The sequence below is a fragment of the Entelurus aequoreus genome, linkage group LG28, assembly GCF_033978785.1.
Source record: "Entelurus aequoreus isolate RoL-2023_Sb linkage group LG28, RoL_Eaeq_v1.1, whole genome shotgun sequence".
Classification (NCBI taxonomy): domain Eukaryota; kingdom Metazoa; phylum Chordata; class Actinopteri; order Syngnathiformes; family Syngnathidae; genus Entelurus; species Entelurus aequoreus.
This window is the reverse complement of record NC_084758.1, coordinates 8,597,794-8,613,440: the sequence shown is the minus strand read 5'-3', so window position 1 is coordinate 8,613,440 and position 15,647 is coordinate 8,597,794. Positions and strand designations below refer to the sequence as shown.

Below are 15,647 nucleotides of genomic sequence, written 5' to 3'. Positions count from 1 at the left end.
CAAAATTAGCTAGCTTAAAAAGTTAGCATGCTAACATTAGCGTGCTAACAGGGGAACAGCTAGGTAGCGCACTTCTAAGATAATTGGGGGCCACTTTCCCATACAATGCAGTACTGAATATTAAAAATAAATCCCAACTTGCTCATTTCTAAAAACATGCACTATTAATTCACGTTAAAAAAAATTTATTTTAAAAACTTACCTTTGAAGTATTCTCCTCAGTGTCCTTGTTTCAACCGTACGGCGTATATTGCGCAACTTCCTGTTGTCGTCTTTCTGCGTCTACTGGCGCTGACAAGACGCGGGGCCGCCATCTTGGAGTGGTGATCCGCTCCACTCAGTGCAATTCATTTGGCAGGAGCAATGAACTGTCAGCGCATTTAATTCATCTTACCTCACTGAATACCACTGATTTTCACGCACTTTTTTTTTGGTCATACATGTAGCTATGATAACAGACACATGTTTTATTATTCATAGTTTGCTTAACAGTAATATAATATTCTTATATGCTATAAGTGACCAGACGTCCCAGATCAAAACTGAGAATATAATCCCAGAGAAGGGGGAAAAAAAGGTCAGCTATTTTTAAATTGAAGAAACAATATGATTAGCATCTTTGTTTTCTACCTGTCAACTGTCAGTTTAGCATCTTTGTTTTCTACCTGTCAACTGTCAGTTTAGCATCTTTGTTTTCTACCTGTCAACTGTCAGTTTAGCATCTTTGTTTTCTACCTGTCAACTGTCAGTTTAGCATCTTTGTTTTCTACCTGTCAACTGTCAGTTTAGCATCTTTGTTTTCTACCTGTCAACTGTCAGTTTAGCATCTTTTTTTTCTACCTGTCAACTGTCAGTTTAGCATCTTTGTTTTCTACCTGTCAACTGTCAGTTTAGCATCTTTGTTTTCTACCTGTCGACTGAGTTTAGCATCTTTGTTTTCTACCTGTCAACTGTCAGTTTAGCATCTTTGTTTTCTACCTGTCGACTGTCAGTTTAGCATCTTTGTTTTCTACCTGTCAACTGTCTGTTTAGCATCTTTGTTTTCTACCTGTCAACTGTCAGTTTAGCATCTTTGTTTTCTACCTGTCGACTGTCAGTTTAGCATATTTGTTTTCTACCTGTCGACTGTCAGTTTAGCATCTTTGTTTTCTACCTGTCGACTGTCAGTTTAGCATCTTTGTTTTCTACCTGTCAACTGTCAGTTTAGCATCTTTGTTTTCTACCTGTCAACTGTCAGTTTAGCATCTTTGTTTTCTACCTGTCAACTGTCAGTTTAGCATCTTTGTTTTCTACCTGTCAACTGTCAGTTTAGCATCTTTGTTTTCTACCTGTCAACTGTCAGTTTAGCATCTTTGTTTTCTACCTGTCGACTGAGTTTAGCATCTTTGTTTTCTACCTGTCAACTGTCAGTTTAGCATCTTTGTTTTCTACCTGTCGACTGTCAGTTTAGCATCTTTGTTTTCTACCTGTCAACTGTCTGTTTAGCATCTTTGTTTTCTACCTGTCAACTGTCAGTTTAGCATCTTTGTTTTCTACCTGTCGACTGTCAGTTTAGCATATTTGTTTTCTACCTGTCGACTGTCAGTTTAGCATCTTTGTTTTCTACCTGTCGACTGTCAGTTTAGCATCTTTGTTTTCTACCTGTCAACTGTCAGTTTAGCATCTTTGTTTTCCACCTGTCAACTGTCAGTTTAGCATCTTTGTTTTCTACCTGTCGACTGTCAGTTTAGCATCTTTGTTTTCTACCTGTCAACTGTCAGTTTAGCATCTTTGTTTTCTACCTGTCGACTGTCAGTTTAGCATCTTTGTTTTCTACCTGTCGACTGTCAGTTTAGCATCTTTGTTTTCTACCTGTCGACTGTCAGTTTAGCATCTTTGTTTTCTACCTGTCAACTGTCAGTTTAGCATATTTGTTTTCTACCTGTCGACTGAGTTTAGCATCTTTGTTTTCTACCTGTCAACTGTCAGTTTAGCATATTTGTTTTCTACCTGTCGACTGAGTTTAGCATCTTTGTTTTCTACCTGTCGACTGTCAGTTTAGCATCTTTGTTTTCTACCTGTCAACTGTCAGTTTAGCATCTTTGTTTTCCACCTGTCGACTGTCAGTTTAGCATCTTTGTTTTCTACCTGTCGACTGTCGGTTTAGCATCTTTGTTTTCTACCTGTCGACTGTCGGTTTAGCATATTTGTTTTCTACCTGTCGACTGTCGGTTTAGCATATTTGTTTTCTACCTGTCGACTGTCGGTTTAGCATATTTGTTTTCTACCTGTCGACTGTCGGTTTAGCATATTTGTTTTCTACCTGTCGGTTTAGCATCTTTGTTTTCTACCTGTCGACTGTCGGTTTAGCATCTTTGTTTTCTACCTGTCGACTGTCAGTTCAGCATCTTTGTTTTCTACCTGTCGACTGTCAGTTTAGCATCTTTGTTTTCTACCTGTCGACTGTCAGTTTAGCATCTTTGTTTTCTACCTGTCAACTGTCAGTTTAGCATCTTTGTTTTCTACCTGTCAACTGTCAGTTTAGCATCTTTGTTTTCTACCTGTCGACTGTCAGTTTAGCATCTTTGTTTTCTACCTGTCAACTGTCAGTTTAGCATCTTTGTTTTCTACCTGTCAACTGTCAGTTTAGCATCTTTGTTTTCTACCTGTCAACTGTCAGTTTAGCATCTTTGTTTTCTACCTGTCGACTGTCAGTTTAGCATCTTTGTTTTCTACCTGTCAACTGTCAGTTTAGCATCTTTGTTTTCCACCTGTCAACTGTCAGTTTAGCATCTTTGTTTTCTACCTGTCAACTGTCAGTTTAGCATCTTTGTTTTCTACCTGTCAACTGTCAGTTTAGCATCTTTGTTTTCTACCTGTCAACTGTCAGTTTAGCATCTTTGTTTTCTACCTGTCAACTGTCAGTTTAGCATCTTTGTTTTCTACCTGTCAACTGTCAGTTTAGCATCTTTGTTTTCTACCTGTCAACTGTCAGTTTAGCATCTTTGTTTTCCACCTGTCAACTGTCAGTTTAGCATCTTTGTTTTCTACCTGTCAACTGTCAGTTTAGCATCTTTGTTTTCTACCTGTCAACTGTCAGTTTAGCATCTTTCTTTTCCACCTGTCAACTGTCAGTTTAGCATCTTTGTTTTCTACCTGTCAACTGTCAGTTTAGCATCTTTGTTTTCTACCTGTCGACTGTCAGTTTAGCATCTTTGTTTTCTACCTGTCAACTGTCAGTTTAGCATCTTTGTTTTCTACCTGTCGACTGTCAGTTCAGCATCTTTGTTTTCTACCTGTCAACTGTCAGTTTAGCATCTTTGTTTTCTACCTGTCAACTGTCAGTTTAGCATCTTTGTTTTCTACCTGTCAACTGTCAGTTTAGCATCTTTGTTTTCTACCTGTCAACTGTCAGTTTAGCATCTTTGTTTTCTACCTGTCAACTGTCAGTTTAGCATCTTTGTTTTCTACCTGTCGAATGTCAGTTTAGCATCTTTGTTTTCTACCTGTCGACTGTCAGTTTAGCATCTTTGTTTTCTACCTGTCGACTGTCAGTTTAGCATCTTTGTTTTCTACCTGTCGACTGTCAGTTTAGCATCTTTGTTTTCTACCTGTCGACTGTCAGTTTAGCATCTTTGTTTTCTACCTGTCAACTGTCAGTTTAGCATCTTTGTTTTCTACCTGTCAACAGTCAGTTTAGCATCTTTTTTTTCTACCTGTCAACTGTCAGTTTAGCATCTTTGTTTTCTACCTGTCAACTGTCAGTTTAGCATCTTTGTTTTCTACCTGTCAACTGTCAGTTTAGCATCTTTGTTTTCTACCTGTCAACTGTCAGTTTAGCATCTTTGTTTTCTACCTGTCAACTGTCAGTTTAGCATCTTTGTTTCCTACCTGTCAACTGTCAGTTTAGGCTGCTCGCCGGCTCATCACCACTTCAAGATGGCGGCCCAATTTCTCGCGTCACAGCAGCCAATGCTTCGTCTACTTATAAGACGTCTATGTAGCTACTCACGTATTTCCAAGGCCTATAAAGCGCTATATATCATAATGTGAGGTATATATTTATATATATATATATATAGTAGGCTAATTATTGTCCTTTCAGTCTATTAAGTTAGATCTTGAGGTAGATGCTAGCTAGTCAAAGGTTTAGCTATATGCTACATTTCCTGTATAGCTAATTAGCTAGCTGACTTTGTTTTGTCATAATTAAAGGACTCAAAGTCCAAAATACCTAACATAAACTATTAATATATGTAAATATTTATCTAGCTTACTATCTATGACGTGAGTTACTGACCTAGCTAACTAATGAACAACACAAGACGTAGCTAAGTGCAACATGTCTACATGTTGTCATCATGGCGGCGATCTCTTTTAGTCCACCTTAAAAAAAAAAGACGTTTTAGCTCCTCCCCCTCCTCTGGCCCCGCCCCCATGTGTTCTGCCCACTCTTCTGTCTCGGATGTTCAGCATCCGGTTGCATGGGAACATGAGAAAAGATGAAAAACACTGACATTGGATACAAAGTCATGCATTAATAAGGTCAAATACAAAAAAATACACAAATAATATTTAATAAAGAATTCATAAGTTGATGGCACCTGTGGGGAAAAGTGTTGTCTTTTAAGAGAAAATGGAGTAAATGTCTCAGTTAATATATGTATGTGTTCATTTGTTTGGCATCTTTGTATTGACATTAAAAAAAACAAAAAATAAACATATACTTTGTGTATAAATGTCTAAGAGAGCCATTAAACACAAAGGAGAGATTAAATAATGTTAAAAAAAAAAACACAATCGATGTGTTTCTGTTATGAGAAAATATTGTAAAATAAATAAATAAATACAACTAAAAACCTGAATCAGCTGAGAGAAAATTTAAAACAAAATAGGATTTAATTTGGAAAATTCAATAAAAGTTTAAAAATAGGCAAGAAAAAAAACTAACCCTGGAAGATATCATTTATTTTCCCAAAATGAAAACCTAAAATAAATTAGAGAATGGAAAAAAATATTATTTCTATTAAAAAGTACAAATAATAGTAAATAATTTTTTTTTACAAGAAAACAAAAAATAATTAGATAAACAAAAGAATGTTTTCTAAGAGTTTAAAATGATACAAAACCAATGCAAGCTAAAAAAAAAAATAATCTAAAATTAAAAAAAATGCAAAAACGAAAATTAAAGAATGTAAAACAATATTGAATTATTGCTATTGAAAAGTGTTAAATAATGTAAAAACAAAAAAAATCCAAGTCCATTGAGATAAAAGAAAAGTGAAGGATTTATTTCAAAAAAATGTTTAAAAATAAAATATAGAAATAATGAAAAATGTATAAAAATAAGCTAATTTGGATCATCTTTAAAACATTAACTGATCGACATTTTTAAATAATGTAAAAATACAATCATTTTGTCATAAAGTAAATATAGTAGATAATAAAAGAGTTATTAATGTTACCAATTTAAAGTATGATGGTAAATTCTTGTTAAAAAGGTACTGCGAAATTAAAATAGTGTATAGTAATTCAGTATATAAAGTATATATTTTTGAGTGTGTTCAGATGCATTTTTAATAACACGTGTTTTTGCTTGACAAGATCATGTAAAAACACATAAATTGCAGGGGTGTCAAACTCATTTTAGCTCCGGGGAGGAAAATCCTGGCATGATAACTTCAAAATAAAGACAACTTCCGATTGTTTTCTTTGTCTTACAAAATTAGAACGAAGCACATTCTGAAAACGTACGTATCACCAATAATTCCTTTTCAACAAAAACATTTCAAGTTGGTTGAAAATTCTGAGGAGAAAAATTGGTGCAGTTTCAAAAACACCACAAAGAACACAATCGACTTATTTGTCTCAGTGTATTTAGACAGCTATTAAACTTCAACCACTTCCTGTCTCGCATTCTCACGTTGGCAGTTTATTAAAGACGTGTTTGGGAAAGCAACCGAGTGTTTCCTCAAACCGCCGCGTTGGCGACATCCGCAACTGCCACAACACATCCATTTATCATCGTTCAAAAATGACAATATAATATAAACAAAACAAATATCAAAATGACATCATAGCCAAATTCAAGGTAACAATGTCATTTCGTTTATAGATTATATGCAATCTGTTGTTGTGTTCCCTAATTTGAGTGTACATAAATGAAGGTGTGTGTTGCTGAGCCCGACCTGGACTGGACCTGGTTTTAAGAACCCTTTAAACTATCTAATTTCATTGACAACCTGGTCTGGTGAAGATAATGTCCTTTATTTATAAAAACAAAAAACTAAGAAAAAAAAAACATTTTCTTGAACAAAAAAGAAACTAAAATAAAATAAAAACAGTTACATAGAAACTTGTTAATTAATGAAAATGAGTCAAATTAACTTCACGGACTGTATCCCTTGCAGACTGCATTGATACATATTGTAGAAACCAGAATATTAATAACAGAAGGAAACAACCCTTTTGGGTTTTTGAGTTGGTGCACTAACAGCAAGTGTATCTTGTGTTTTTTATGTTAATTTAATAATTACATTTTTTTTAAATAATTCAAGGTCACATAACTACAAACTAAACCAATGTTTAAGATTTACGCATGAAATAAAATACAACACGACAAATGCAGAAACACATTTTTACAATGGAGTTCAGGGTGCGCATCGTGCACGCAACCAATTGCAAGCGCTGCATGGAACTCCGACTGGGGGCAGCACGGTGGCACAGGGGTTAGTGCATGTGCCTCACAATATGGAGGTCCTGAGTAGGCCTGGGTTCGATCCTGCGCTCGGGATCTTTCTGTGTGGAGTTTGCATGTTCTCCCCGTGACCGGCTTCCTCCCACCGCCAAAGACATGCACCTGGGGATAGGCTCCTCCCACCTCCAAAAACATGCACCTGGCGATAGGCTCCTCCCACCTCCAAAAACATGCACCTGGGGATAGGTTGATTGGCAACACTAAATGGTCTCAAGTGTGTGAATGTTGTCTGTCTATCTGTGTTGGCCCTGTGATGAGGTGGCGACTTGTCCAGGGTGTACCCTGCCTTCCGCCCGAATGCAGTAGAAAATGGATGGATGGATGGAAATGTAGAAACACATTTTTACAACAGAGTCCAGGGTGCGCATCGTGCATGCAACCAATTGCAAGCGCTGCATGGAACTCCAACTGGATAGATGATGGTCATGTTGACTCACTCAGCATCAAGGGGTTGGAATTGGGGGTTAAATCACCAAAAATTATTCCCGGGCGCAGCCACCGCTGCCGCCCACTGCTCCCCTCACCTCCCAGGGGGGTGATCAAGGGTGATGGGTCAAAATGCAGAGAATAATTTCGCCACACTTAGTGTGTGTGTGACAATCATTGGCACTTTAACTTTTAACTTTAAGTCTTTGCGTCTTACCGTTTTGTTTTGTTTACCCGTTGAGTGGCTCGTATTGTATTGTGCATCAGTCTGTCGCCATCTGCTGCCACCTCGCGCTGATTGGAGCGACGGCATCCAACCCAGAGGGTGCTTATAGTCAGCTGACACGCCATCTTTAAACATTTCCTGTGTGACGTGGGTTACACTTGAATTACTATTGCGACATCCAGTGGACACATTTAGAACAGCCGTTTCTTTCATTTTCTCAATCTTTATCATTCACCAACTGATCTTGCGGGCCGGATTCAACCTGTTTTTATTGCATTGCTCGCTTTCAAGACGACGGGGGAAAGGAGGGCGGGGCCACGGCGGCGTGCCTCTGCTGGTAGGCCGCGTAGGTCCGCAGCAGAGAGTCTGGGACGCGCGGCGTGACCACGCCCAGGGCGCCCTCGAAATGTCGGACTCGGACGCGCTGAGCTTGGATGTCTTCCTGCAGCGCCAGCAGGGCCGCCTCTCTGCACACGGCTGTTATCTGGGGGGACACAACACACAAGCTGTTACCCATAATGCATTGCTCATTTCTTTATTGTTGTCTTACAAATGGTGTTGAGCATAGAAAAGTGATTTGCTGTCCCGGAGGTGGTCTACCTGGTGGTCACAGGCTGTAATTACACAACCGGTCATGACCGCATAGAAAGTCAACAAGGAGACGCCATCTCGGACCCGCGCGGACGTCGTGACGAGCTCGCCGAGTTTGAGTAAAAGTGCGAGGGTGGAGACACTGCTGGCCCATCAGGGCGTACGTTCAAAATAAATCACGTTAAATTAGGATGACACAAATCCATTACATCGTCGAAATGACGGAATAAAAATACAAGTAAATAAAGAGAAATAAAATGGGAAAAAAACAATTTATATTAAAATCTACACAATAAAATTTAATAAATCACCTAAAAATATGAATTCCCTGAGAAAAAAAAAATAGGACAACGAAAAAGGATTGCATTAATTTAAAAAGGGCTAAAATGTGACGATGGTTCAAAAATTAAATCATTTAAAAAATCGAGTCTACATTTTATTTCAAATAAGAAAATGTAGAAAGAGAACTCAAAACATGTGAATACCGGTAATATGGTTATTGATATTCAAAAGTAAAAAATGGAAGAACAAATCTAAAATCTGAATCAGCTGAGAAAAAAGGAAAACAAAAAAGGATTAAATCATTAAAAAATGTAAAAAATATGCAACAAAATCTTTAAGCTATTTATATCTAATATTATGTCACAATAAGTATTTCATATGTCTAATAATATGTAAAAAAAACAAAAAAGTATTTCATATATAAAAAAATATGTCATACATCTAAAAAACGATGTCATGTCTAATACAAAAATATGTCATATATCTAAAAATAATGTCCTATATCTAATAAAAGTATTTCATAGCTAATAAAAAACGTCATATATCTAATAAAAGTATTTTGTATATGTTATATGTCATATCTGATTAAAGAAATATCATATGGGGACGGCGTGGCGAAGTTGGTAGAGTGGCTGTGCCAGCAATCGGAGTGTTGCTGGTTACTGGGGTTCAATTCCCACCTTCTACCTTCCTAGTCACGTCCGTTGTGTCCTTGAGCAAGACACTTCACCCTTGTTCCTGATGGCTGCTGGTTAGCGCCTTGCATGGCAGCTCCCTCCATCAGTGTGTGAATGTGTGTGTGAATGGGTGAATGTGGAAATAGTGTCAAAGCGCTTTGAGTACCTTGAAGGTAGAAAAACGCTATACAAGTATAACCCATTTACCATTTATCATATACCTTATAATGTCATATATATAATATTTCATATATCTAATAATAATAATAATGTCTTATACCTCATGATATTTCATATATCTAATAATACTGTCATATATAATAATAATGTTTTATATATAATATTTCATATATCCAATAATAAAAATATGTCATATATCTAATAATAATAACAATAATGGCATTTATATAATAATAATAATATGTCATTTATCCAATAATAATAATGCCATACATCTAATAATAATAATAATAATAATATAATATATCTAATAATAATATCATATATCTAATAATAGTAATAAAAATGTCATACATCTAATAATAATAATAATGTCATACATCTAACAATAATAATGTCATATATCTAATAATAATAATAAAATGTCATACATCTAATAATAATAATAATAATGTAATATATCCGATAATAATAATGTCATATATCTAACGATAATAATAATGTCATGTATCTAATAATAATAACGTCATATATATAATAATAATAATGTCATATATCTAATAATAATGTCATATATCTAATAATAATGATAATAAAAATAATGTCATATATCTAATAATAATAATAATTATGTCATATATCTTATAATAATAATAATGTTATATCTAATAATAATACTAATACTAATGGCATATCTAATAATAGTAATAATAATCATGTCATATATTTAATGATAATAATAATAATAATAATAATCATGTCATATATGTAATAATAATACAAATAATGTCATATCTAGAAATAATAATAATAATAATGTCATATATCTAATAATAATTATTATTATTATAATAATGTCATATATCTAATAGTAATAATGGTTATGTCATATATCTTATAATAATAATAATGTTATATCTAATAATAATAATAATACTAATGTCATATCTAATTATAGTAATAATAATCATGTCATATATTTAATGATAATAATAATAATAATAATAATAATAATAATCATGTCATATATCTAATAATAATACAATTAATGTCATATCTAATAATTATAATAATAATGTCATATATGTAATAATAATAATCATAATAATGTCATATCTAATCATAATAATAATAATAACAATAATAATGTCATATCTAATCATAATAATAATAAAAACAATAATAATGTCATATCTAATAATAATAATAATGTCATATCTAATGATAATATTAATAATGTCATAAATCTACAATAAAGGTCTGAAACATTTTCCTGACCAAAGCTAGACGGAGCAGAGTGTCCTACTTGCATTTCTTGTAATAAATCATGTATGAACCTTATCACTGTACAATACTACCATATTTAAATAATACACTCAGCTAGCTGGTGCTAATCGTTAGCTATCTTAAAGGGGAACTGCACTTTTTTTTTCAAAGTCAGTGAGTTTTATATTTTATACTTCTTGCTTTTGTTGGCTTATCTTGCAGCGGCCACTTGAATCCAACCTCCAAGCCCAATTTCCACACAAGTTTTGCCAGAACATTCCAACATGGCCGCTCAGTCTGGTCTGTCCATTTGGGCTTCCTCACCTGCTCCCAAAAAAAGATCAGTGAGCGAAATTCAGACTGTTAATGTGCCGTGTTAGTGTGTGTGTGTGTGTGTGTGTGTGTGTGTGTGTGTGTGTGTGTGTGTGTGTGTGTGTGTGTGTGTGTGTGTGTGTGTGTGTGTGTGTGTGTGTGTGTGTGTGTGTTTACCATCAATCCGCCCTTGTGTCTACATGGAGGCCCCTCCCCCCAGCACCGCACAATGGCCACATTTACAGGAGCCACAGCCCCCTAGGACACGCCGCACTTGACTCCACAAGAAAAGTCTTCTCCTTCCTTCTCAGCAAACAGAGAGGACTTCCTCTCTGCCACAGCCAAGTGTGACGATAACCACAGAAGGGGAAACGCAAGTGTCCTGGATGCTCAGCACAAGATGGCGAGAAGGGATTTAGTTTGATGGACTAAAACTTCTCCCAGCGAGGGCCACGCTCATGAAACTAAACCATGTCGGGGCCACTTTCATACTTTTTGTACGCTGAAGACGCTAAACGGCAACCACTGCAAGTCAACTTAATAATATCTCATTAAATAACCAGTTAATTAATGCCACTACTCACTAAAAATATTGCATTGATCACATTTATACGCAGATTTATCTCACTACTTGAACTTCTAATCTTGGGTTCTACAAACTTTTTGACTCAGGGGCCACATTGGGTTAAAGGAATTTGGCCGGGGGCCAGGCTATCTATTTGTGTGTGTTATATATATATATATATATATATATATATATATATATATATATATATATATATAAATAAACATATATATATATATATATATATATATATATATATGTATACATATATATATATACAGTATATATATATGTATGTATGTATATATATATATATATATATATATATATATATATATATATATATATATATATATATATATATATATATACATACATACATATATATATATACTGTATATATATATGTATACATATATATATATATATATGTTTATTTATATGTATAAATATTAATACGTACACATATGTATGTATGTATGTATGTATGTAAATATGCATGTATGTATACATACATATATATATATATATATGTATATATATATATGTAATATATATATATATGTAATATATATATGTATATATGTAATATATATATGTAATATATATGTGTTATAAAATATATATAATATAATATATATATGTAATATATATATTACATATATATATATAATATATATTACATATATATTACATATATATGTGTTATATAATATATATATATGTAATATATATATATGTATATATGTAATATATATATTACATATATATGTAATATATATGTGTTATATAATATAATATATATATTACATATATATGTAATATATATATGTAATATATATATATATATACATACATGTATATTTACATATATACATACATACATGCATGTACATATATATATATATATATATATATATATATATATATATATACATACATACATACATACATATTTATACATATAAATAAACATATATATATATATATGTATACATATATATACTGTATATATATATATATATGTATGTATGTATATATATATATATATATATATATATATATATATATATATATATATATATATATATATATATATATATATATATATATACATACATACATATATATATATACTGTATATATATGTATACATATATATATATATATATATGTATGTTTATTTATATGTATAAATATTAATACGTACACATATGTATGTATGTATGTAAATATGCATGTATGTATACATACATACATATATATATATATATATATATATATATATATATATATATATATATATATATATATATATATATATATGTATATATATATATGTAATATATATATATGTAATATATATATATGTATATATGTAATATATATATTACATATATATGTGTTATAAAATATACATAATATAATATATATATGTAATATATATATGTAATATATATATATATAATATATATTACATATATATTACATATATATGTGGTATATAATATATATAATATAATATATATATTACATATATATGTAATATATATATGTAATATACATATATATACATACATGTATATTTACATATATACATACATACATGCATGTACATATATATATATATATATATAAACATATATATATATATAATATATATTACATATATATGTAATATGTATGTGTTATATAATATATATAATATAATATATATATGTAATATATATGTAATATATATATATACATACATGTATATTTACATATATACATACATGCATGCATGTACATATATATATATAAACATATATATATATAAACATATATATATATATATAAAAACATATATATACATATATATACATACATACATATATATATATATATATATATATATATATATATATATATATATATATATATATATATATATACATACATATATATATATATATATATATATATATATATATATATATATATATATATATATATATATATATATATATATATATATATATATATATATATATATATATATATATATATATATATATATATATATATATATATATATATACATACATACACGGTAGCTCACCAGCATCAAAATGTAAACAAACACCATTGGTGGATCTACACCTGACATCCACTGTAATGATACCAAGTGCAGGAGCGATACTACTATGCTTACGTTGATATTTTTTGGCATCACAACATCTTTTGTTTTTAAAAAGTGTATATTATGTTTATAAAGTCAGTAAACACGTCCCTGGACACATGAGGATTTTGAATATGACCAATGTATGATCCTGTAAATACTCAGTATCGGATCGATACCTAAATGTGTGGTATCATCCAAAACTAATGTCAGGTATCAAAGAAGGGAAGAATAAGTGATTATTACATTTAACAGAAGTGTAGATAGAACATGTTAAAAGAGAAAATAAGCAGTAAATGAACAAGTAGATTAATAATCATTTTTTACAGTTTGTCCCTCATAAAGTGTACAAAATAATAGGTGTATAAATGACACAATATGTTACTGCATACGTCAGCAGACCAATTAGGAGTCTTTGTTTGTTTACTTACTACTAAAAGACAACTTTTAAGGACTAAATGACAATAATAAACATATGTTTCATGTACCCTAACATTTTTTGTTCAAATAAAGACAATAATGACATTTTTTTGTGGTCCCCTTTATTTAGAAAAGTACCGAAATAATTTTAGTCCCGGTACCAAAATATTGGTATCGTTACAACACTAAAACATTCATGAAGTTTGCTTCTTTTATGAATTTATTATGGGTCTACTGAAAATGTGAGCTAATGTGCTGGGTCAAAAGTATACACACAGCAATGTTAATATCAATTTTGGTATTTTGGTAGAAAAGTTACAATCAAATCCAATTAGCTTCATGGCATCTTTTGATTTGTCAGTCCGTGGCCCCTCATGGTCAAAAAGCTGTCCTGGCTGCTCAGTACAACATGTCTGAAAGGACAATAGTGTAAACCGCGGGTTCAAGTATCGGCCACAGTTTGACCCTGGAACGGATAAGTTACCTTTTTTTTTTTTTTTTGTTAACTCTGGAGTGTTCCTGGCAATACTCCGACCCGGCGATGGAACACGGAAGCAAAGTCTTCGCCAGAAATAAAACGTTTGATTCCCCAAAAAAGCCAAAGAGGAAGCATCTGCAGCGGTGTGGCCTCGCCAAGAGAAACATGGCCTGACCACAACTCCATGTGAAGACCGGGAGGGGTGTGTGTGTGTGTGTGTGTGTGTGTGTGTGTGTGTGTGTGTGTGTGTGTGTGTGTGTGTGTTCTTGTATTTCTAGCCTTCTTGAGACATGAAGAAGGAAAAGTAGCTTCCATATGAGGAGGTGTGAACAAGTGATGACATAAATCATGGTCCCAATAACATTGCATCTAATAGAGAGCCAAATACCAGAGTCCGTGAACATTGCTCCAAAGTCTGTTTTTTTGTTGATTTAATGTGTATACAAAAGTAAACATTGAAAGGTGTCAAAATGAGGGTGGTCCCAAAAAGGAGGGATTTTTTCCACATTTACTGTGTGTTGCTGTTAAAAGTGCTCCCTCTCTGGTCAACATATGAAATAACAAGTGTGTGTAAGAAATTGAAATGCGCCCCCTTTGGCCAAAATTAATTTAAAACGTAAATAAATATGCATATAGAGACATACTGTAATAACTTGAAGTAAATAATGAAGATTAAAAAACAATTACAAACAAAAATACAAATAAAAAGCAGTCTTTTTCTCACAATGTGTCGACTTTTTTCTTATAAAATTGGGAACAATTTCTCATATTCTTTCTGTTTCTGTAATATTGCAATATTTTCTCGTAAAATTATGACTTTTTTTAATGTAAAATTATTACTTTTTCATGCAAAATGGTGACATTTGTCAAATAAAATTCTGACTTTTATCACAATATTGCCCATTTTTGTTGTTGTTCTTGTAAAATAGTGACATGTTTTGAGTAAAATGATGACTTTTGTCATCATTTTGCAGAGTAAAATTCAGAGTGTTATTATAATATTGCCAACATTTTAAAGTTTTCTCATAAAATTGTGACTTTTGTCAAGTAAAATGACGACTCTTTTCATAAAATTGACAACATTTTAAGTCTTTCTTGTAATATTGCGACTGTTATTGAGTAAAATTCCAACTTTTATCATAATATCGCACAAATGTTCCGTTTTTTCTTGTCAAATTTTGACTTGCGTTGAGTAAAATGACGACTTTTATTATGATACTGCCAACATTCTAAGTTTTTCTTGTGAAATTGTGACCTTTTTCCTTGTGGAATTCCAACTCATTTTTCCCAACAAGCTTTTTTATATGTGCATAGTATGTATATATTA

The 15,647-nt window shown here is 32.0% G+C and overlaps 1 protein-coding gene across 3 annotated transcripts in view; it reads right to left on the bottom strand.

The window, feature by feature from the left end:
* Positions 1 to 6,329: 6,329 nt before the first annotated feature.
* Positions 6,330 to 15,647, bottom strand: part of LOC133644959 (ATPase family gene 2 protein homolog A-like) — a 25,460-nt gene continuing 16,142 nt past the window's right edge. Inside the window, exons 2-3 of one of the 3 annotated variants that reach the window (XR_009824861.1) lie at positions 6,913 to 7,872; positions 6,330 to 6,875 (exon numbers count right to left, since the gene is read on the bottom strand). Coding sequence is in view for 2 of the 3 variants with exons in the window: in XM_062039726.1 (XP_061895710.1) it covers positions 7,675 to 7,872 (198 nt within the window). In the remaining variant the exon portion in view is untranslated. Of the gene's footprint in view, positions 7,873 to 15,647 lie in introns of all 3 variants that reach the window. The other 2 variants (XM_062039726.1, XM_062039725.1) reach the window with 2 other exon arrangements.